Source organism: Tachyglossus aculeatus, chromosome 20 (genome assembly GCF_015852505.1).
Source record: "Tachyglossus aculeatus isolate mTacAcu1 chromosome 20, mTacAcu1.pri, whole genome shotgun sequence".
NCBI lineage: Eukaryota > Metazoa > Chordata > Mammalia > Monotremata > Tachyglossidae > Tachyglossus > Tachyglossus aculeatus.
The window spans coordinates 23,072,338-23,097,217 of NC_052085.1; the positions used below are offsets into that span (position 1 = coordinate 23,072,338).

The following is a 24,880-nucleotide window of genomic DNA, read 5'->3' on the forward strand; positions in this document are numbered from 1 at the left end:
GATAGTATGCTTCTGTCCAGCAGGTCCCTGGGTATGTGAACTTGCACCCCTTCGACCCTGGGAGAATCACATTCTTTGACAATTCCCCCTTGTGCCTCAGTTTCTCTTCCAGTAAAATGAAGAAAGTAGTAGTTGAACATCTGGTGAACTAGTCCAGAAAAAATAAAATGCAGGCAGATGGAGTGGAAGAACAAAATACCACCCAATTTTATTTTAGAGAACTCTATGAAATGTTTAATTCTCCCAAAAACCATTTACAATTTTGACCGATAGCACTATCTTGAATTTCTTTTATGGTCCTTCCTCTAAGAGTTCATGGTGCTGGTTAGGACAAGGCAAAAACTTCCATTCTGCTTTCTGACTTAGCTTCACTGTTAAAGAAGAAAGACTAGCAACCTCCTTCTCACTACAATCCCCCACATTTGCACATATTGCTTTATGGAGTCCCATTTATTCTACAAACACACTACAAAAAGGCACAACTTCACTTTATCCTCATCTAAATTAACCTTTCTGATCACAGCAAAACTCCCCAAATTGATATCTGGAGGAATATCAAATCTGGAAAACTCTTCAAAAAATACTAGGTAAGCCATAACAATAGGCCCAACAGTTATTTTCCACTCTAAGCCTAAAGCATTCATTACCTTTCCCAGGAATTTTGTGGAAGATACACACTGCTTTGGAACACTGAACACGGCATGTTTAACTGCAAAACTAGAAGTAGGAAGATAGTACCATCTAAAGGCTAGAAAGCAATGGAAGTAAGTTTCTGAAAAGCATGAGTCATTTTTAATGAGGTATTTCTAATAATGAAAAGGAAGTAGAATAATCTAAGATAGAATTAGAAAAAGTGCTATTTGCTTGGCATCGTCAGAAGAATCCATGGTGACAGGCATTCTCTCATACTATTTTGTGGAGACACGTACTGACATATTATTATTATTATTGTTATTATACTTGGTAAGCTCTTACTATGTATCAAGCACTGTTCTATGTGCTGGGGTAGATACAAGTAAATCAGCCAGGCGCAATCCCTGTCCCACACGGGGGTCACGGTCAAAGCAGGAGGGAGAACAGGTACTGAATTCTCATTTTACAAATGAGGAAATTGAGGCACAGAGAAGTTACATGACTTGCCCAAGGTCACATGGCCAGAAAGCTGTACGGCCGGGGAGAGAACCCAGATCCTCTGACTTCCGGGCCCTGCTTTTTCCACCAAGTCACACTGTTCAGTTGGACAGTCGGGCACTCTGGTACTGAGAAGCCTCTCAGAACATTAAGGCCTGTTCTTTAAAATTTTCGGTTTACCCAACTAAACCATACAGTTCTGGTATTCAAGTACTTTGAGAGTTAAGTGCAACCCCTTCAAATAATCCTGATTGCATCATCCTATACAGCGGTGTTGTCCAACGTGTTCAGCTTGGGGAACTGGGGACTGGGTGGGGAAGGATCAAAGACAGCAGGGCGTTGTCACTCTGACCACCAAGACTGTATCTTTCCCTAGGGATACGGTGGGGGTGGGAGGGGTGGCAAGAAAGGGGCTGTGCATCACACTAATCCCTTTCCAATACCCGGGCTCAGAGCAGGAGAATTTACATATGGAAAAGGTCAGTCAATCAAGCAATCATATTTATTGAGCACTGTACTAAGCGCTTAGGAGAGTATACCACCATAGAGTTGGTAGACACATTCCCTGCCCTCTGAAGAGCTCAAGGATGAAAAGACCTGATTTGGAGGGTTTCATCAGCCCTTGCTTAGAGCTTCTCTACTTTTTTTAATCCTGCTTAGCTCTCGTCAGCTTTGGGATGATCCAGACAGGGAATCTAGTCCAAAAAGCAGAAGCAGAGTAAATCGTGGGTTCCCACCTTAACCCTAATCCCCAGCCCCAACTCCCCTGACCGAGCTTAAACCCACAGGGGCCGAGGTCCGTTAGCTCCTCTGATACACACAATCCATGATGAGCCCATCTCCAGATCACAGCACTCTACCTTCTGAGCGTCTCAGCCTGTAAGCCCACTGTGGGCAGGGGATTGTATCTACCAACTCTTTTGCATCAGACTCTTCCAATTCCTTAGTATAGTGCTCTGCACACAGTAAGCGCTCAGTGATTGATCGGACTGTCCTCCCTCAGCCGACCAAAATGGTTTGAGCTCACAGCATTACGGTGATGACGGGCTGTCATGACATGTTTTCAATTCCCATAACCCTGAACCAATAAGGCTGCTTTCTGAAAGGTGACTGAGGGACAGCACCTGAAATGAGTTTCCGAGCCAGCGGCGTAAACTCTTCAGGGGACAGGAGGGTGCTGACCTGAGCTCCAGTGTTTCCTGGACCAAGCCTTCTTCTGAAAGTTCCTTCTAGGGATTTTTCCAGTGGGATGGTCAGCCCCATGAGGAATAGCCCAGAAAATTAATAAATTGATCCCCTTAAGAGAGCAGGTGACAATTTGCTAGGTGTCCAGGAGAAGAGTGGAATCAGCCTAGAGTGGGTTTGAGATTCAGGAGCCCTACCACAGGAAGGTATGGTGTAGAAAAGAATAATAATAATAAGAACAACAATAATAATAAAAATAGTATTTGTTAAGCACTTTCTATGTACCAGGGATAACAAGCGCTGGGAAGAATACAAACAAAATTGGGTTGCACACAGCCCCTGTACCACATGGGGCTCAAAGTCATAACCCCCATTTTCCAGATGAAGTAACAGGCAAAGAGAACTGAAGTGACTTGCCCACGGTCACACAGCAGAAAAGTGGCAGAGTTAGGATTAGAACCAATGACCTTCTGATTCCCAGGTTTGGGCTCTATCCACTTCATCACACCGCTTTTTCTGAACAGTTGTGGGTAGAGAATGTGTCTACCAACTCTGCTGTATTGTACTCTCTCAAGAATTTTGTATAGTGCTCTGCACACAGTTAGAGCTCAATAAATACCGCTGATGATGATGGTGATAGTTGGAAGCTTCAACTACTTGGAACGCATTAAATGACTCTTAGTTCTCTTTTTTTTCCTGTTTTCTTGTTAAATCTTTCATTTTTTCCTCTTCAGAAAACAATGAAAAGGAAGATCGCCTCCCATGGGGTACATAACAATAATAATAATTATAATAATGATGGTGGTATTTGTTAAGTGCTTACTATGTGCCAGGCACTGTACTAAGCTCTGTTCTAAGTAAAGGGTTTAACAAATACCATAAAAAAGGTGCAAAACCATAATTCACAGAGGTGCAGCATTAGTTCTTGACCCACAGAGATTCTTCCCATGCATAAAAACTAAGTACTACCGCGTTTCTCAGACTTCAGTGTGCGAGGTGCTGATGAGAAAACCAACTTTGCTCATGCTTTTCCCCTTAAAGCTTTGAGCGCATTTTGGCTCATATTTTTATACAGGACTTGCTTTTCCCTTTTAACTGCCTAGTCCCCATTCTGGTTAATACCATCTCTCTGCAAAGCAGCGTAGGATGGGATTGTAAAACCAGAAGATACAGCAGGAAGATTTGAAGCAGCGTTGTGCAGGGGAAAGAGTATGGGCCCGGAAGTCAAAGGATGTGGGTTCTAATCCCACCTCTGCCATATGTCTGCTGCGTGACCTTATGCGAGTTGTTTCAATTATCTAGCCTCAGTTACCTCATCTGTAAAATGGGGATTAAGACTATAAGCCCCATGTGGGACAGGGACTGTGTCCAACCTGATTACCTTCTTTTTACCCCAGTGCTTAGTACAGTGCTTGGCACATAGTAAGAACCCAATACCCCAATTTTTATTTATTTATTTATTATTATTATAACTTCTTCTGAAACAGGGTAACTTCCTGTCCAATAAAGGTGGCATTACGGTGCTATCCATTCCACAAGCACTTACTGTCTGAACTAAAACTAACAAAAATAACCATTTGTGGAATTCCTTAATGCCCAAGAAAAGAGTGACTCAAGTTCCAGAGTCCAGCCGTCGACCTCCCACCCTACCATCTACCCCAGGGTGAAGAAAAGAGGGTTACAGTGTGTGCTTTATACACAACTGTTACCCCAGACCCATTGGGATGGATTGGGATGACTGGTCGTGAAAATTAATTCAATATGAAATTGGAGCCCTAATAAGAGAGATTGCCTTTTCCCTTTCAGCAGCCTTCCTTCTGTTTTTCTACTTGCTTGCATGAAAGGGTGTTCCCTTACAACATCTCCCACCCACTTCCCTCCTCTCTGGAGTGAGAGTCAATCCCCCAGACATCTAAACACCCCTGTTAGGACAGGAAAGTAACCGGTTCTGCTACTCAAGAAAAGCACCTACAAAACAAGGAATGAACATTTCTCTCAAAGAAGGATCTACTCAGAACCTCAGCACAACTACTTAAGCTATCTGAGTTACACAGGCTGGGTTCTCCTTGCTAGTGTGTAAACTGCTAAATGTTTGGGATTAAAATAAAAGTGAAATTATGTACCCTTTGAAATGACATCAGTGCACCCTGAGACCAAGCAGCAGTGTGCAATTTACAGTGAAAAATGTGCATGCCAAGATTCCCTGGAGTAGTTCAAAAATGGGAAAATCCCTTTCTTTTGAAATACCATAGCACTCCGCTAACATTGGCATTAAGGATTTCAGCAGAAAGGTGGCTCATGGGTGGATGAAGCTACAGATCTTCAGTGAGGATGGCTGCCCGCAGCACGATTTTCTCCCTTGGCTATTTAGAGTGGATATTATTTCTTCTTATGCTAAAACATCAGTTTAAGAGCCTACCTGACGTTTTGGAGAATTTGCTGTGCTGGGATTGATATTCCGCAATGCCTAAGAGTAAAAAATAAGATGGATAAAAATTACTTTAGGCCACATGGTTTGGCTGTGCCGGCTGATTTACAAACACCATCCCACAGCACAGAATTCCCTTGATAGCCCAAGAGGAGACAGACTGAGGGTGGTAAGAGCCAATGGAGCCACCAGAGGATACAACTGAAGGTGAGGAAGCTTTGACAGAATTTGAGAATGAACAGGAAAACCTGTCTCCTTGCCTCAGGTGCTTCAGACCCTCCAACTATCTGCCAATTGCTCTCATGCCATAAAGGAGAAAGGTCCAAAGTGGGCTGGAATCAGTCAGGGACATGCTGAAGCAAAAGGATCCATGGTATTCCAGTGGAAAAGAGTTCATGGAAAAGTAATAGACGACAAACTTGAAGAATGGGACCTAATTTACAGACAGCTAAGTTCTCAAAGACAGCTGAATCATTAAAGCAGAAAAAACAATGATTCTACAAGCCACCAATGCCCAACACTAGGCAATGACTCAGAAGAAGAGAAAACTCAAAACATTACACCCTTAAAGATAATAAAGCTAGTTCTTTCCAAGATCCATCACCCTTAGTTTGTAGAAGGATTGTAAAGTCTTCTGAAGGAAGAGCTTTATAACAGTAGTGTTTCACCCACAAAACCCAAGCTAACCTATACAAGCTATCTGGCAGGAGACCGGTTTCTACCCCCAAAAACATTCAGGAGGAGAAGCATTAACAGGATTTTCAAGTAGCAACTGCAAGGACTGCTCTCATCACTTAATGGATTTCACCATCTATTCAGGGAAGTCCGACTTGCATTGTTTGTTTGAGCCATTCAGGGAACAGGAGTTGTAAACTGTTTTCTAAAAATGACTGAAAAGTAACCCGAGCAAAAGGGAATGACTAATTCTACTCTGATTGGCGGTGCTGCCCAGTTAGAGAGACAGCATCACCTGAATGGCAATTTTCCAAGTCATCTTATGGCTCTTGGGAAGTCCTGATATTTAAGGATATGTTTAATAAGTAATGTCACCCTATTAATGGCAGATGATAAACAGATGTTTCCCCAATGCCACTTTTTGATGTCATGTGTTGGCTATTTTTTTCATGCAGTCAACTCTAATACCATCTTTACTGCAATTGGCGATATATTTAAATGTACTATTTAAAGCACTGTGTACATTGACAATCTGTCCACATTTTGGTAATAAAGGGCATTGGAACAAATGCATTAGAGGTTAAATGTCCAGATTGCCTAGGACAACTTCCCAGCAGTATGGTCTGGTCCACCATATTCAAAGCAGACAAATGGATAGATTTACTTTTAGAAAGGGCCTGAAGGGGAATTTAAGACTCCTCTCTATGGATAGTAAAGCCTGCATGGTTCCTTCTGGTAGGATGAGGGGAGAATGGTTAGACAGGATAGGAGGTGAAATGTTATGGGCAACTAAAACACGCTATTGTACATATGAACTGATCATTCTAAAAGAGTTCATTTTAAAGCACTTTGGTCGGCATTATAAATTCATCTGTGCTTTAAAAATCATATGTATAACACTAGAAAGCAGATTTTTAAACACCCTACAGAAATAAATGTACACACCCACATTTTAAAAAATTATGGTTTCAAGTAGGCTTGATACTCTGGGTTATCCAGTTGCAAATAATGAAACAGAATCCCAGTTCTAGTTTGTTGATTTTCTCCTCCAGAGCTATTGGCGTTATATGGCTAGATATGACATTTTAGGAGTGGTGTGAGCAGACCAGAAAGGAAAGCACTTGCCAAGCACACGTCTTCGTTAATTAAGAACAAAAGTTGGCAATCCAGAGAAATTCAAGTATAACTCCAGTGGCACTGAAGCGGTCCAACGATGCTATTCCCGTGACCCACTGACCATTTTCCAGAAAGTCAAAATCTTTGGTTTTCGGGGGAGACTAAGGGAGAGGATGATTGAGATACTGGAACTTAAATACAGTGATGAAGCCCCACAGATCGCTTGGTCTCAACATAGAAAATTCACCCCACCTGAAAAGGACTGACATATTGAAAAAGGCAATGTCATCTGGGGACCTGATAATAGGATAATGGCAGGAATGGGTGTTCCAGGAGAAGCAGTGAGGCTTAGTGGATAGAGCACGGGCCTGAGAGTCAGAAGGACGTGCGTTCTAATCCTGGCTCCTCCACTTGTCCGTGTGTCACCTTGGGTCAAGTCACTTTACTTCTGTGCCCCAGTTCTCATTGGTAAAATGGGGATTAAGACTGGGAGTCCTATGTGGGGCAGGGACTGCATCTAACTTGATTATCTTATATCTCCCCCAATGCTTAGAACAGTGCCTGGCACATATCGAGCGCTTAACAAACACCATAATTAGTATTACTATGGACTGTGTGAATTTGGAGGAGGAAAGCCAATGGGATAATCTAGTACTATACCTGGGAGCTTTCAAATATGTGAAAGAAATCATTCCAAACCCTGAAATGCTCAAGTTAAAAGCTGGTTAAGTGCTTGGGAGAAAGGAGACAGCCGGGAGTTCTAGGAGTAGAGTCTAATCCTAGCTGACTTTCAGAGTAGGTGAAAGACTTCCCTTCAACTCTCCTGTAAAACCCTAAACCAGAGCACCCACCTGCTTTTGAGAAGGGATATTCTGGATCTATTGTCATCGGTGGTCTGGCGCAGGTTTTGGCGCAACAAGATAAAAAAAGCCCAATAATTGAAAATGAAAAAAAAGTCAGTGAACAGGAAAGGCCTTCTACAACAATGTAGCTTCAGGCATTGTTGTGCTCCAGATCCCTAGAGCTTCCCAGAGGCTAACAGAAGCGGAGCAGAACCAGCCATGCTGAACATCACAAACATAGAAAAATGAAGAAAAGTGGAAGGTGGGTTTCTAACCTGTGGCCTCACCTGCCGGAGCAGTTCTTGGTGTTTCAGGCGAAGCCTCTCCTTTTCCATCTGCAGCTGCTGCAGTCTCATCTGTTGCTGCTGATTTGAGCTGCCTCCTCCCATAATTCCACCCTGAGGACTTTGGGGAGTCAATGGGGGTGGCTGCTTTACTGGAGCACTTTGGCTGATTCTCTGGTTCATGGCTAAAAGGGAGCAAAGATATGGTCCATAAAAATAAAAAAACCAAACCAAACAAAAAAACCGCACATCAAAAGACAAGAAGCAGCAGTTGACTGAGAATTATCACTCAAAAACAGCTGAGTACCAAGGGAACTACTATAACAGTAGTATGGAACAGGTTAAAAAAGCAGTCGTTCCCCATTACACGTCATTCTCTGCCACGCAAATCAGAACAGATTTCGTTACGTGTGCATCCACAAAACTCTACATCATTTGTGGATTCAATGCAGCATGGCAATAATACTAATTTTGGTACTCGTTAAGCGCTTACTATGTGTCAAGCGCTGTTCTAAGTGCTGGGACAAATACAAGGTCATCAGGTTGGACACAGTCCCTGTCTCACATGAGACTCACGGTCTTATCCCCATTTTACAGATGAGGTAACTCAGGCATAGAGAAGTTAGCCAGGAAGCCAAAACAGCTTAAATTATGTCAAGGACTTGCTGACTCTGAGAAGTAAAAGTAACCTCAATTAATAGCTTCATGTTTCATCACCTGAAAACCTGACAGAAGGTGATGAGAAGATTTGGGGGGAGCAGGGTTTGGTAAATGGAAGAATGTAAACTGGGTGTTGAATTAAGCCTTTTTAGAAGCTAATCATGTTGAAGTCTTCTGGCATGATTTCTGTTAGTTTGACTTATAAACGGAGTCCAATTTTTTTTCCTATTTTCTGCTTCCAAAACGCTATGGATCCTATAGCCCTTTCTTGCACAATCACAAGTCAAAATGGTTAAATGGCCAAGTCAGCACCAATGTAATTCTGATTACGTGTTCTATCCAGCAACACGGCTCTGTAGGTCACGGAAACTAAATACATTTAGGATAAATATAGGATCACATAGTTACTGTGCCAACTTCCATTTCTGTTGTAAACAGTTGATGGCCTGTAGTCAGTGTTAACAGAGCTACATATTAAATCCAGGCTGTTCAAAGGGGCAGCAGTGGCAGTAAATCAAATCAATGGGATTTACTGAGCACTCACTGTGGGAAGAGCAGTGTACTAGGCTCTTAGGAGGACACAATACATGAAGTTGGTAGATATGTTCCCTGCCCATGAGGGGTTGATTGGTAAGAAGAAAAAACATCCTTACAGAAAACACCAGTAAAAGAGGAGTATTTTAAAATGATTGCACTACAAAGGATTGCTTTACCTTAAGAACTATTTGGTGTAGAATGGTTTGTCCACATCTAGGGAAAAAACCAAAGTCCACAGTAGTTTTTTAAACAGTCAGAAAATGTCACAGCCAGACATTTTTCTCTCTCCATGGTTTCTAGCCATGTAGAAGGGGCTGGTTTTATCATAGCCTGGTCATTTGTTGTTGTTTTTTTTTGAAACAGAAAAACCCATTATTGAAATTAAGAGAGCAGAAAGACCTACTGAATGATCGCACTTCATTCCTCAGAAAATTGAGTTCTAAAATGGAGGAGGAAGCACTTGTTCTTAGTTACAGGTTCATTTTCATAATCTTTAAACCATTCCCAGTTGGGTTAATTGAAAACTTAAAGGCACTACACCTCGGGGGCAGGTTTTTGTTCCTGTGGGGAGGGAAAAGAAAGGGAGTTACCCTTCAGTTTGGATATCAAAAGACTCTTGGATGGGGAATCCAGGGGAGAAATGAAGGGACCCAAAGGGAACCAGAAGGGGTAAACGAAACCAGCTTTATCAGTATAATTTTGTGTAAGCACATTTGTTGGGGGAAGTCTTCAGTGTGGTAACTCTGGGACACAAATAATTTCCAGTTGGTCTTTGCTTACCAACCTGACTTGAACTGGCTTTAATTCAAAGGCAAATAGCCTGGTTTATCTACTAGAACTTAAGATTTATCAGTTCCCTATTGCATCCTGTTCTTTACCTTTTGAGTATGTTAAGTATTTCTGCAGAGTGCTGGGCTATGTAGCAAAGACCTCACAGGCAGACAAGAAACAAAGGGGGCTTTGTTTCTGGGGGACAGGAGGGGGCAGGGTAGTGAGAGGAGGGAAGAATAGCGTTACCCTTTCCCCACCTTTACAATCCCTACAGAAACCCTAATGTTTTCCACATTAGAGTACTTGTTCTTGGTTATCAAAAATAACCAAGTTTCAATTTGTTAAAACTTTAAAATACAGAAATAAGCAGATGTATTCCTTAGAATCTCTAAAACAGTATCTGTTTCAGCTTCATTCAACAGCCAACTGCACAGCCCAGCCTTCTAAGCAGCATGGCGCAGTGGAAAGAGTCTGGGCTTTGGAGTCAGAGGTCATGGGTTCAAATCCCGGCTCTGTCAATTGTCAGCTGTGTGACTTTGGGCAAGTCACTTAACTTCTGGGTGCCTCAGTTACCTCATCTGTCAAACGGGGATTAAGACTGTGAGCCCCCGTGGAACAACCTGATCACCTTGTAACCTCCCCAGCACTTATAACAGTGCTTTGCACACAGTAAACACTTAATAAATACATTATTATTATTATTAATGTAATAATAAATCAACTATTAGGGGAAACAAACGACTAGGAGAGTCACTTTCAGTTATGTTCCCGAATGTCACTATTTCCTTCAAGCCTCTGAATCTTCAGGGTTCAAAGTAATTTTTTCCCTGCAGCATCAAGGATTAAAGGTCCTTTTTGGAGACTGCAAATTTTTCAGACCAGCTTTTCTAAACATCCCCAACTCTTCAGAGTTTATTGCTCCCACGACCTTTCAAGCTGCACAGGTTTTAATAATAGGTTAAATGCCAACTCACAATGGGTACAGAAGAATTCCTTGAACTGGTTACAACTCCAGTTCCTACCAGAATCCACAGGATGGAATACAAAGAAAGAAAATCATCACTTGGTTGCAGGCAACTTGCTTACTGCCTTCTAATTTATCATTAAGTACAGGTTATACTTATTACGAACCTGTGAGAATGCTGTTCCTAAAAAGACCATAATAAATAATAACCAGTGACTGTAAGTTCTTTAGTAATAATAATGATGATGATGATAATGGTATCTGTTAAACACTCACTATGTGCCAGACACTGTACTAAGCGCTGCAGTGGTGACAAGCAAATCGGGTTGAACACAGTCCCTGTCCCATGTGGGGCTCACAATCTCAATCCCTATTTTACAGATGAGGTAACTAAGGCCCAGAGAAGTGAAATGACTTGTCCAAGGCCACACAGCAGACAAGTGGCGGAGCTGGGATTAGAACCCATGACCTTCTGATTCCCAGGCTTGTGCTCTATACACTACTTCATGTTGCTTCTTTCTGGACAGGGGACGTGCCTACCTATGTGCCTCCCAAGTGTTTAATACAGTGCTCTCCACACAATAAACACTGAGTGATCAATAGATGATAAGCTATTTCTGGGAATTTTGCTAGTGCCAGGAACTGAGCACCTTAGGACAAAATAAGAGCAAGGAGGCAAATTACTAGATCACCAGTCGACAAATCAATTATTAACTCAAAGGCCCACTGAATAATGGTGCTAAAATGGCTGGAAAGGATGTTTTTGAACTCATTTAACTCATCGAACACTTTCAATTCTAAAGCCTAGGGTAAGTTTAATATTTTCCCTCTCCTTTAGAAAAGTTACTTACCAAATCATAATCTTATATTGGGAACCCCAAATTCCCCACCACGGTAAAGATGTCTACCTTGCAGAATCACATTAATTACCACTTCTTGCCACCCTTCAAACAGAGGTAGGGTTTTGCTGCGGCTAGTTTTTGTAGCCTCATTCTGGTCTTCCTTGCTTGTCACAAATTTCCATTTACAATCTTCTTTAAGGGCTTTTTCTTTTTGCAAGAGGAATATCGAATTATAATGCCGGCATTCTTTTCAGCACTTTCCTTCCTCCGAGATGGCTGTGATAATGGGGGCAGCTTTTACTTCAGCTGAACTAAAATAGTCAATGCCCCTCCCTGGCACCAATTGATGCTGACTATGACTATGTGCAAGGCACTGTACTAAGCACTTGTACTGGTATCTCGCTGTTGATGGACCTGTGTTCTCCCACCACCCCAATTTATAGTTTCTCTACCTACCTTAAAACTGCTTACATTCCTTCCCCCCCACCCCCCCACACACTTTCCCAATGGCTGTCTCACCCCATTGATTTTCAGTTGCTAATGAGTGGGATTGTGCCTATCAACTCTACTGCATTCCTCCAAGTGTTTAGTAGAGTGCTCTGCACACAGTGAGCACTCAATTAATTTAATACCATTGACTGATTTATATTAACATCTGTTTGCCCCTCCAGACTTCGAGTTTGTTGTCAGCACAGCACATGTGTATGCTAACTCTGTGGTATTGTACTCTCCCGAGTGCTTAGTACAGTGCTCTGCACATAGTAAGTGCTCAATAAATACGAATGATTGAATCTGGGGCCCAGGCCTCCCCATTCCTCATTTTCTACATGAGGGCCCTGATTATGCACTGAAAAAACAATGCAAAAAACACTTAAATGCTCAAAAACCTTGTTTTGAGAACAAGAAATACCAACTGACCCTATCACCTCAAATAGTTAGGGGCTCTGCGCTCCAAAGAGTCTTCAGAATAACTATTCATCACAATCCGAAGCTCTCTACCCAATCCATCTCTTCCGACCCCACCAAACAGCCATGATGAAAACCCTTTGTGGTGAAACCACTTCCAAATAGTACAACGTGGTACAAGGTTAAAAACCAGGCAGAACATTTTCTCCTCATCACCTCATTAAACATCCTGGGTCAAGACCCAAGGGCAGCTAAATGAGGTGGTGGAGGAGAAAGTGTTCTAACTTACTTTTCACCCTTTCTCTTCTGAAGCTACCACTTTCCTGCTGGGAAATGGGGTTCAAGTCTAGTTTTTAAGGAGAGGAAGAGACATACAGAGGGTCTTCCATTAATACGCTATGATTAAAAGGAGAGCACCTTTGATTGGAGCAAGGCTGTACATTACACTGGGTTTTATGAAACCAGTTCCACATCAGGTTTAAAAAATATGCTTATACAATACATGGTTATAGTACATACCCTGACCCATGAAGGCAAGCCTACACTCCCCAGAGCATTAATATGGAATCCTATTCATAAGTTATATATTTAAAGACCCATTGTTCTGGTGAGGATTTGCAATAGCACAGACAATGCCTGGCTATCCCACCCTGTAACTGCTCTCTTTTATATCTGGGTTGTTTCTTTGTAAACTTCAGTGCTTCCATAAGGCATGTTTTCACCACGTATTTGGGATAGAACTCTGGTAAGGAATTAGGGAATGCTGTTCAGACACTGTATCAATCAATCAACAGTATTTATGGAGCACTTACTGTGTGTAGAGCACTGCACTTAGCAATTGAGCAACTACAACATAGTTTGTAGACACGTTCTCTGCCCACAAGGAGCTTACAGTCCATCTGGATAGAACTCAGTGCAGTGTTAAAGAAACGGCTGCAACTATGTGCTTGTGCTCTTTGTTAGTCAAGGAGGTTTAGAACAGTGCTCAACACATAGTAAGTGCTTCATAAATAACATACCAAAAAAAAAGTGGGGGGGGGGGGGGGCGGCAGCATTCCAAGATACAAGATTTCTTTAACGTGGATTTATCTTAATATGTAATGTCACAATGCAGAACTGAGTGTATGTGTGCTTTATTGTGGGTTAAGATTTCTCTCTAGACTGTAAGCCGAGCCCTTACCAACGTAAAAGATTCCTCTATCCTTTAAAAGCAAATCTGAACTATCAATACAAACACAGTCCCCAAATGGCCAAGGAAAAGTGGGGAAGAAAAACGTAATAAGGATAAGTCTTCCCAATGTTTCAAATTCATTGCTCTTTAGTCACCTCTTTATGACTAGCCCCAAACACAAACATAAATGCCTTATCAGAGGCACAATGAGTCAGTAGCAAGTTTTCAATTTCAGTTTGTTTCTTAAACAACAACAAAAATTTAATCTGCTTCCAAAAGGCTTTTTTTGTTTTTTGTTTTAATTTATGGATGATCAGTCAGTGGTAGCCACAGGGAAAGAATGGAAGGAAGATCCCAAGCATTTAGAACAGTGCTTTGCACACAGTAAGTGCTCAAGAAATACCATCGAATGAATGCAGAAGGTAAGGAGAACTCTTTCTTCAAGCACCCTTAAATGTCACTACTAGTCCATTAATCAGTGGTATTTATTGAGCACTTGCTCGGAGCAGAACACTGGGAGAGTACAAAAGAAACAAAGTTGGCAGATACGTTCCCTGTCCACAAGGAAGTTACTGTCTAGAGGGGGACAACAGGCATTAAAATGACAGAGAGCAAATGGGAAAGTTTAAAATATGCACATAAGTACTTATGGGGTAAAGACCCAAGTGCAAGTGACACACACACACAGGATACAGTTGTGCCTCACACCCACAATAAACTAAGCCGCTTAGAAAAGGATAACCCAGAACTCATAAGGGGAATTTCTCAGGAATGACTTCTCCAGAAAATTCAGTAATTCACCAAAAGCTCAGTGCTAACTCATTCCATATAATGGAATTTATCTGTATTTCAGAAAGACAAAAACAAACAACTTCAGCAAAGCACACTGATATTCCATTAAAATAATCAACCAACCAATTGTTCATTAAGGGTTCAAAATATTCCTAAAAGACTTACTACTTATTAACAATAAAGGTGACCCTGGAGACTTGGGCCAAAAGGATGGATGAGTTTGGGGATTCAGAGAGTCTAGCACCCAGAAAAACAGAGAAATTAGAAATTTTGAACAAGAAGAATAATGTTTGTTTTCTCTGGGTATCTGTGGGCATTGACAGGTTAAGTGCTCTCTAAGCACTTTATATTCAAAAAGATTTCACTATCACCCCCTACCAGCACACCATCTGGGTAGATAACATGATTTATTATTATTTCCATGACAAGAAACTAAAGAATAGAGCTTCAATAATTACTAATGGGCCTGGGTCAGTCTCAAACCATAGAGTTCATGAGTTTCTAGGTGCAAAGTCAACACCATGCGTTGAGTCCAGGATTGGAAGGGGAGGATGCAGAATGACCTCTAAAGAAAATTGGAGTCAGGCAAATTTAAAATACTTTAAGAAACCTCAAGTCACAGATGCGCAATTCATTAACCGGCATTCTCCAAAAGCTGGCCCATTTTCCAGTAGGTACTGGTGGCTTCACAAGGGGTGTATGGTTTTAGAAGCAGCATGGCTTAGTGGATAGAGCATGGAACTGGGAGTCAGAAGGACTTGGGTTCTAATCCCACTTCGCCCCCTTGTCTGCTGTGTGACTTTGGGCAAGTCACTTCACTTCTCTGAGCCTCAATTCCCTCATCTGTAAAATGGGGATTAAGACTGTGAGCCCCATGTGGGACAGGGACTGTGTCCAACCTGATCAACTGTGTTAGGTGTAAGCACTTAACAAGTACCTTAATTTATTATTATCATTATTATTATTATTAATTGCAGATCTCAACTGGCCCCAAAGTGGGTCACAGTAAAAGAGGGGGGATATTTGATACTGGATAAGGGAGAAGGAAAACCAACACAGCTCCAAACCCGGGCGGAATAGAGCTTTGCTACACAACTTTACGGACCACAAGCAGAGTCAACAGCAATGCCCCCAAGTTCAAAGTCACTGAACCATGCGGCGCAAGGGACGGCACGATTGTCTGCCTTGTCAGTCTGCCTGGTTTTGTCCTCTACTGCCAGCCTCCCTGGCATGTTGGAAGGGAGCAGTGATGCGCAAACTGATTATTGCCATGGGGCCCAATCAACAAATTAAATGTAGCAATTAAACTCCTGGCTTTGTTTTTTCTTTATTTAAAAACTGGCTCCAGATTGTAAGGACGATGGGTTTTGGAGGAAAACAAGGGTGGCTGAATTCGCTAGAGGAGCTGGGGAGGAAAGACTTTGAATTTCTATTCGCCAGTGGTGGATAATATCAGAGGAATGTTTGGTAGGGCCTACAACCTAGATATAACCTTTATGGCCTTCCCTGAGGAAACCACACATCCCTCAAGATTGTAAGCTTGTTATGGGCAGGGAACTTGTCTGCTAATTCTGTTGTATTGTCCTTTCCCAAGCACTTAGTACAGTGTTCTGCATATAGTAAGTGCTCAACAAATACCATCAATTCCCTCCTCCGTAGATACACTGAAGGATCTTTCATCGCATCTTCACCTAAATCTACTCAGTTCAAAATTGGATCACTAATAAATTAAAGCAGTTAGTGGTGTCTTCATAGGTTTTATTACCCATTACACTATGCAATTTAAGTTTGTTAGGAAAGAGATGAAGAAGAACAAACAAAAAATACCCTACATGTTTTATGTGAGCATTTCAGACAATTTACTTGGGCAAATTCAGGTATCGGTACATCAATACTCCATATAAGAGAATCCACTAATGGGCTTTCCATTTCTAGTCATTAAATTTTAAGTGTTTTCAACCTACAATTAACTGGGCACAACTTCATGTACCAGGTGGCAATTAAGAGTATCTTATCAAAAGAAAAGTATTTTTATTATCATAATTTAACATAATTTGGTTCTGGAAAAGGTTCATACAATTGACGCACACCTCCCCAGCTCCCTTGATAAGGTCTCATATTCATAAAAATCTTTTCACCAAAAGGGCAAGAAACATACCTCTCGGTATGAAAGGAAGATGAGCAAAGGAAAGAAATATCTTCTGCTCTGCACTGATTCTAACTTTTCCAGATCAGTTTGGAGTGGCTAGAAACTAGGAAGTGAAACAGATTACTGATTTTGAATTAAAAATGCAATTTCCTTTTCAGTAATGAAGTGCATCACAACTTCCAAGCCTTTTGTGATGTTGTGTTTTCAAAATGTTAATTAACTCAAGAATTAGAATCCTGGGTTAGGCCTCTTCAAATCTTTTTTTTAATATTGTTGATTTAAAGGTCAGATTTTCCTCTCCCCCAGCTATGTCTCCAATAAGTTCTTTTGTTTAAAACTAATGCACTTATTTTTATTCATGTGGTACCATCAGCACTTATTTCCAAAAGCCTGATCTCTAACCCTGTTTAAGATGGCCTTTTAAATAAACAATGGAAACAAAAAAGTATCCTATATGACCATTAACTGTCAGTGTGTTGGCATATATATTTCATCCTTTAAGATCCTATTAGAGTTCTTTTGTGTTTTCATTAGCAATTTTACTGGAATTTTATATTAACACAAGAAATAAAAAAAAGCTCCAATATGAAAAATAAAATGCTTGAACTCAAGATTCCCATAAAAATGGGTCTCAAAAACTAAAACAAAAAAAGACTCTGGAAAAAAAGTATTTGACTGCTGCGATGGGATTTACTATTTCCCTGTGTCCAGAATCTGAAAATGTTTCGATAAAGAACCGAAATATCCCTGTGCCTAGAACCTCCTAACAACTATCTTAAGTTTTCAAATTGCACTTTTGATTTTCTGGTGAAAATGGCTCAGCCTCCCATAAAGGTAACAAGTGAGTTCCTATGATTTTTAGGGAGACAGGGAGAAGAGAAAGTGCATGTTTTAGAGAACAAGAGCCAGTCACTCACTCTACCACATGCACTGACATGGCATTCTGAACTGCTCTGAGTTTTCCAGTTGCAGGTAATGAGTTGAAAATGATAAGTATTCTCAATGATGAGTTCAGCTAAGACAGCAGATTTCAAGTGTGGCTCTGCCACATGCATGCTGTGTGACTTATGGCAAGTCACTTGACTTCTCTGAGCCTTGGCTGCCTCATCTTCAAAATGGGGATTCAGATCTCCCTTCCCCTTGGATTGGGAGCTCTGTGAGGGACAGGAATTATACCTGAACTAATTACTCTGCATCTTCCCCAACGCTTAGAACAGCACTTAACATATATTATGCACTTAACAAATATTAACCCCCACTCTCCACTAAAAAAAACAAACTAATGCTTGAAGGACAAGGGAGTATTTGTCCCCACCTCCGCTCTCCCCAAATTGGGAGATGACCCTATTTATTTGTCCCCCCCAAAAAAATCCATGCATATTTTTAAACAGCTAGAGTCAGGCCCAGTAACTTAATGTCAACAAAAACGCAGCACTCGTTGTGCTGACCACGTCTCCAGAAGGTTAGAAAGAAGAAAAAGGAAGAACAACATTTTCTATTTCCTTGGCACAGATAAAATGTAACCGCAGGACAATGTGTTCGACTCCAGAGTTTAGGGAAAACTTGTAGTTCACTAGCAGCTAGCAGCTTGTCTCTATTTGCCGTCACTCTAGATCAGAGGAGCCCACATGCTTTTTCCCCCCTCCTTTCTTGAGCCCTCCTCCTCTGCCACCCCCCTCCTTCAGTTTCACTTGAGCTGTCTGACTGAAAAGGTCTGGAACAGATTAAAAGTCGGACCGCAAAATAAAAAGCCTTGGCATATTCTCAGTCCCGTCTGGGACATACGGACACACACACACACACACACACACACACACACACACACACACACTCTCTCTCTCTCTCTCTCTCTCTCTCTCCCTCCCTCCCCAGTGGGCCCCAATAGGGAAACTCAAGTCAGGAAGAAGTCCTTTATGAAGCCCATTGGTCATTTCTAGCCTCTTTTTGAAAACAACCAATAGCGTTAACAGTTTTTGGAACTTAACTATGCTCGAGACAAATGGTTCCACTCCTAATAGGGAGAGGCTATTTACCATAGTTGAAATCGTTTCTCAAAAATGAAACGTTTCGCTCAAGCTCCTGACCTTTGTTATTTACTTAAGACTTTACTTGATGCCCCTTGACTAGCTCTTACATTTCTTATATTTGCAGCAAGGCTCTTTTTTTTTTTGAATAGAATAAAATCAAAAAATGTAACTGGAAAAGCCAAATGTTTGCAGTGAGAAAGATGACTTGGGAAACAGAGCTATATTTCTCCAGTCGTGGCAAATGGCTGGCTACATTATTACCTCTCTAAATTACTCGGTTTCCCATTTCAACCACAAGGCCGTATTCATGTATTAAATAGACTCTGGAGTTGCAAATTACTAACATACTGCATTTCTTTTGCGACACACAAACAGGTCTGGTGCTCAAAGGCTAGTGTTCAAGCCAATTCGGACAGCTGTGAAAATGGACAGGCTCACCTTTTTGACTCGACTGGAGATCAACCTGTCTAAGAGCCTGGCTGGCCATTCACTGAGCAGTTTTGACTACTCTGCATTTTTCCACGAGGGTAAAGGAAGTTTTGTTGTGTTTTAAAAAGCCATAAGCTCAGGTAGACACCACTGCTCATAAAGTTCCTGACAGCTAAGTTATTTAACCTAAACAGCTCTGGGTTGTGTTTTTTTTCAGGGTTGTGTTTTTAGATGGCATTCACAGAGTTAATGCCTCTTTCCCGAAAGGGCCTCACAGTTGTTGTTAGGTCAACTCCTGTAAAGCTTCAAAGGCTTTGTATCCCCTCAGCCTGACCTACTCCGTGATCTGCACACTGTTTCCATTTAGCTGCACTGAGTCCAAGACTAAAAGCTTCAAAACCACAGTGATCTGCTCCTTTTTAGACTCGTTTTTCCACAGCTCTGGAAAAATACCTCACAAGCCTACCCAAAGAATCAGAAAACGGTGAACTATCAGCCTGGCAAATTGAAACTCATTCGCCTCTGTCAAAATGTGCAAACTTTGGGGGTGAAGGGTTTTGTGGGGCAGAAGAGAATCACTTTTGTTTGTCACTTTTCTGAGGTGCGAAAGAAGCCACTTTGTTTCAAGGCCAAACACGCTTTGTTAAACCATTTCATGTGATGCCTTTCCCAAGGTGATTGGTTAGTTTTTCTATGCAGGACAAGAGACCCCCGAAAACTTTAAAGACCTTTTGGGAACCATCTCTCCCCACAGAAGCCTTTCTTTTCCTTTTCCCTCACGAGCACCACTGAAAAGCTGAAATTATGAGCTGGTGAGCAAGTTTCAAATACAGGCTGACAGCCCGATTATTATTATAATTCCAGGGAACCTTTAAGTAGGGTCATTTTACTTCAAATAAAGGCTTGCAGGGAACAGTGATTTGGACTCAACTTAATTTTGTCAATTAACCTTTGGGCTGCCTGAAAAGCTGGGAACCCAGCTTGGGCAACCGACTTCATGAAGCATGGACTTCAAGCATTCTGGTATGTAAAACTGAACCAAGTGCAATGATGAAAGTGTAAAGTTAATTCTTTTTTTTTTAAAAAAAAAACAACAACTTTTTTCTAACTCTCTTTCATAGTTAAGTATGCTCTTCCACACTCACAGGTCCCCCAAAACGACAGATCCCAAGAGTAATCAGAAAGACTCTGAAATGTTTGAGATGAACCTTTACCAAAACGAGGGTCAAGCCTGGGGTCTAGCCAAGAGGTGGTCTTGTTCTTATGGTTTATGTAGTAAATCTCTCCGTCCTGGGTCATAGCTTGTTCCCATCCATCGGGAAGGGGGCCTGCAATATAGAAGGAATGAATTCATGGTAGGCTCTTGGTTTTTTTGTTTTTGTTTTTGTTTTGTTTTTTCCAGCTGAAAAGATAGAGCTAATTAAAAAAAAAATTAAAAGTTGGTGGGGGGGCGGGGGAAACATCAGACACAAAACAATACATGAAACAAATTTCAAGCTCATGTTCTGGGAGGGAAGAGAAAAAGCATCCAAAAAAATTAGATTACAACACTCCCCAACAGCTAATAAAAACCTGAATGTCTGGGTGCGGGGGGTGGGAGGGGGGGTTTGATTTAAACACCTGCTTTCGTCCTTTATTGTGATTTGACAAGTTTCCTTTTTGCAGAATCCCTTCAGGGGAAAAAAACATTTGTCACAAAACCAACAGTACAGCAAGCCTGCCATAACAGAACCCGCTTCTGCACCACAGCCAGATGGATTACATCTGAGCTATAAGAAAGAATATTTAACTGGCTAGGATGAGGTGGAAAGTCCCCCCACCCCCCACCCCAAAGACAAGGACGGGAGCACAGAGTGGACTTGTAGAAATCTCTCGGGGAGGTTAAGTTGAAGGCAATAGGGAAAAATTACAAGATCAATTCCAAAAGAACACACACTTGCTGGGGTAGTGTAGAGATGTTATGCTCTCTTTTACTCAGTGGTTCTCAAAGTGTGGTCTACAGGCCAGAGCAGTTGCCTTGAATACAGCTGTAAGGCCACAGGTATGGCCCTCACTGACTGAAGTGAACAGGATGGTTTGCATTTCAATCAATGGCATTTCTTTCTCAGTGCTTACTGTGGGCAGAGCACTGTACTAAGCACTTAGGAGAGTGCACTACAGAGTTGGTAGACACGTTCCCTGTCCACAATGAGCTTACAGTCTAGAGGAAATGATCGTAATGATACTTGTTATGTACTTTAAGACTAAGCCCCCCTTTTCCTCAGCTCCCTCCCCCCTCCAAGTTGCCCTGACTCGCTCCCTTTGCTCTCCCCTCCTCCTCCTCACCCCACAGCACTTGTGTATATATGTACATATCTATAATTCTATTTATTTATATTGATGCCTGTTTACTTGTTTTGATGTGTCTATCTCTATTATTCTATTTATTTATATTGATGACTGTTACTTGTTTTGATGTCTGTCTCCCTACTTCTAGACTGTAAACCTGGTGTGGGCAGGGATTACCTCTGTTGCTGAATTATACTTTCCAAGTGCTTAGTAAAGTGCTCTCCACACAGTAAGTGTTTAATAAATATGATTGAATGAATAAATGAATGAACTTTGTGCCAAGCCTTGTTCTGAGCAGTGGGGTAGATCCAAGTTAATTAGTTTGGGCACAATGCCTGTCCCACATGGGGCTGACAGTTTAAACAACAATATCACTGCAATATCTCTTAACTGCTCTACTAAGCGCTACACAGACCCAAGAAGATCATCTGTAGTAGCTTCCCTGGAAGTGAGGCAGGATGACTACAGGCTTCCAGACGCGCTTCCAGAGAGGAACCTTCTATTTCTTTTTTTAAAATGGTATTTATTATTATTATAATAATAATTGTGGTATTTGTTAAGTGCTTACTATGTGCCAGGTACTGTACTAAACAATGGGGTGGATACGTGCAAATTGTGTTGGACACAGTCCTTGTCCCACATGGGGCTCACAGTCTCATCCCCTTTTTACAGATGAGGTAACTAAAGCATAGAGAAGTGAAGTGACTTGCCCAAGGTCACATAGCAGATAAGTGGTGGAGCCGGGATTAGAACCCAGGACCTTTTAACTCCCAGGCCTGTGTTCAATCCCCTATGCCACACTGCTTCTCTGAGGTCTATGACAAATCTGAAGGTCTTTTGCTATACCAGGTCATCAATCAGGGTGATTTCCTTAGACAGCTCCGGAGCAACAGCGGACAGACTGAGATCTCAGGAAATTTGTTGGGGCACACAAACTGGGGTCCGAGCTCGCCTACGGTTCCGACAAGGAATGAACTCTTCCACCAGGGCATTTTACTGGGTCATTTTGCAATAATGGAGTCTCCAGAAACTGAACCCAGAAATTTGCATCCCTGATGATCAGGTACGGTGTCATTCACCACTCTGAACATTTGTTATTCATTAGTCTTTAAACTTTTCAAAAATGAAGGCATTAGTTTTCAATCAGTGGTATTTATTGAGTGATCACTGTTCACAGAGCACCGTACAAAGCACTTGGGAAAATACGATACAATAGTGTTGGAAAACCCAAATCCTGCCCTCAAGAGTTTCAAGCAGATCACAATTAAAATGCTCATAAAACTGAATTTTCATTAAATTATTAGCAAGACACCTTATAAACTCTTAATCCTTCAATTGTTTATTCTACTCAAGACAGTGGAGTTCAGAAACAGTCTCCAATAAAGTTCCAAAAAATTCTCTCTCCTGTCATCTCTCTATATGGCTGCTTGGGACTAATTCAGCAAGCAGAAGTGGGCTTAGGCAGTCTAGCCATAAAAATAGAAGTGACAGAGAAGAGGAGGAAGCACAATACAAACACAGAGCAAGATAACTGCTTCTGTCACAGCACTTTGAATCTCACCCCCCCCACACAGCTCTTATGTGCACTTTTGTATCCCAAATTGATTCTACCTTACATGTAATACATTTTAATAACTGTTTTCCCCACTAGATTGCAAGCTCCTCGAAGGAAGGGGATCACGTCTACCAACTCTACTGTATTCTTTCAATTGCTTAAAACAGAGCACTATACCAGCATTTCAAACAGTGCTTGGCATATAGCAAGCACTTGACAAATACCATCATCATTATTATTGTTACTACTCATTAAGTGTCCAGTAAATAGCATTGATCAATCGACTCCCTCGCAGGGGTACTGAAATCGCAATGCAATGTTGTTTGCACAGCGCAAAATGGGTTCCTAGGCTTGATTATCCAGGTCTTGAAAGCCTTCTAAGGTTTATTCTGAAATCTCAAAAAGATGATACTTCTAAGTGCTTGTTTCATGTATTCGAAAATGGTTTCCATTCATGTCACCTCACAGAAAAATCTAAGGATGGAGCGATGGGTTTTAAGCCAGGGCAGTTCTGGCAAGAGCACCAAAAATGAAACCTGAATCATATAGAAAAGCGGCCTCATGGTAAGATAGCTTCCATACGTACAGCAAGGATCCCTAAGCCACTTCAAGGGCATGAAATTTCACAAGCAACACCATCGTGACAGCCAAAAACCCATCTGATGAGACTACTTTACTATTCAGTGGACCAGCTGCTGGGGAAGTGTTGCACAACCTTGAAATTTAGAGTAAGTAAATGCAGAAACATTCAGTTGCCATGATGGGCGTTGGTCACAACAGCAAAAGGATCTTCTACTACAAGGAAATACTTACCTCCAAAAGGAACCCACTATGGTGCACTGCAATTAGTCTGCACCCTTCCCAACCACGCTTCACCCCCACCCTATTTTAATGGCATATGTCAAGTGCTTACTATATGCCACACATTCTAATTAGCGCTGGGGTAGACACAAGCTAATCGGGTTGGACAGAATCCATTATCCTCATGGGACTCACGGTCTTAATCCTCATTTTAAAGACGAGGTAACAAGGCACAAAGCAGTGAAGTGACTTGCCCAAGGTCACACAGCAGACAAGTGGCAGAGCCAGGATTAGAGTCCAGGTCCTTCTGACTCGCAGGCCCAGGCTCTATCTGTCTGCTAGGCCACTCTGCTTCCCCTCCAAGGTTTCCCTGCCCCGACTTTACCCCATTACACTCTGTGGGTCTTCCCACTGCTTCCAGCATAGGATATAATCACTGGGCAAGGAGAAAATAGAAAGTAGAAGAAAAAACAAAAGTAAACCACCTCCTTAACGGCAGCAGTAAGTAAAACTTTACATGTAAAGGGTGCATGACCACACACTGCAAATCTGGAAGCAGGTTAATTCTATGAACTTTACTCCATAACTGCAGTTGGGATCCTGTGCACAAATATCGTGTCCCTGGATCAGTGCGTACCCCACTCTTCATCTTTCATCTTTTTCGGTTTCCAGACACAGCTCAAGTCATAAGGAGCAGTTGCCCCCACCAATGTAAACCTCCTCTTCCTGCATCACTGCATGGGGTTCAGCATGGCTGAGGGGAAAGAGCACAAGGGCCTAGGAGTCAGAAGACAACTGCCCTCAGCTCTGACACATGTTCTCGGGCAAGTCATTTGGGCTATATGACCTTGAGCAAGTCACTTCATTTCTCTGGGCCTCAGTTACCTCATCTGTAAAATGGGGATTAAGACTGTGAGCCTCCTGTGGGATAGGGACTGCATCCTGATTACCTTATATCCAGCCCAGTTCTTAGAACAAGTGCTTGGCACATAGTAAGCGCTTAGCAAATACCACGATTATGATTATTATTAAGTCACGGGGGCAAGCTGCTCAAAGACTTCTCATATCTGCAGCGTTCCTTGGAAGGAAAAAAGTCGTGGCCTGCAGTAAGCATGTGCAGAACACCCTGCCCTCCTCCCACCCCAACGCCCACCACTCCTCCACAGAATCTCCTCAGATTGCTGGGCCTCTTCACAAGGTTGCCAATTCCCTAGTGCCTTTCCACCACCCCCCACCCAGTAAACAAATCCACCCCAGTCTGACATGGGGGTTGTAACCTCCCCTCTC

General features: G+C 41.9%; 1 protein-coding gene across 1 annotated transcript in view; it reads right to left on the reverse strand.

Annotated features, from left to right (window-relative positions):
- YAP1 (Yes1 associated transcriptional regulator) overlaps positions 1-24,880 on the reverse strand; it is a 105,440-nt gene that overhangs the window by 18,707 nt on the left and 61,853 nt on the right. The window contains exons 4-6 of the mRNA XM_038761734.1: positions 20,124-20,237; positions 7,665-7,846; positions 4,736-4,783 (exon numbers count right to left, since the gene is read on the reverse strand). Of these exons, the coding sequence (XP_038617662.1) occupies positions 4,736-4,783; positions 7,665-7,846; positions 20,124-20,237 (344 nt within the window). The remainder of the gene's footprint in view (positions 1-4,735; positions 4,784-7,664; positions 7,847-20,123; positions 20,238-24,880) is intronic.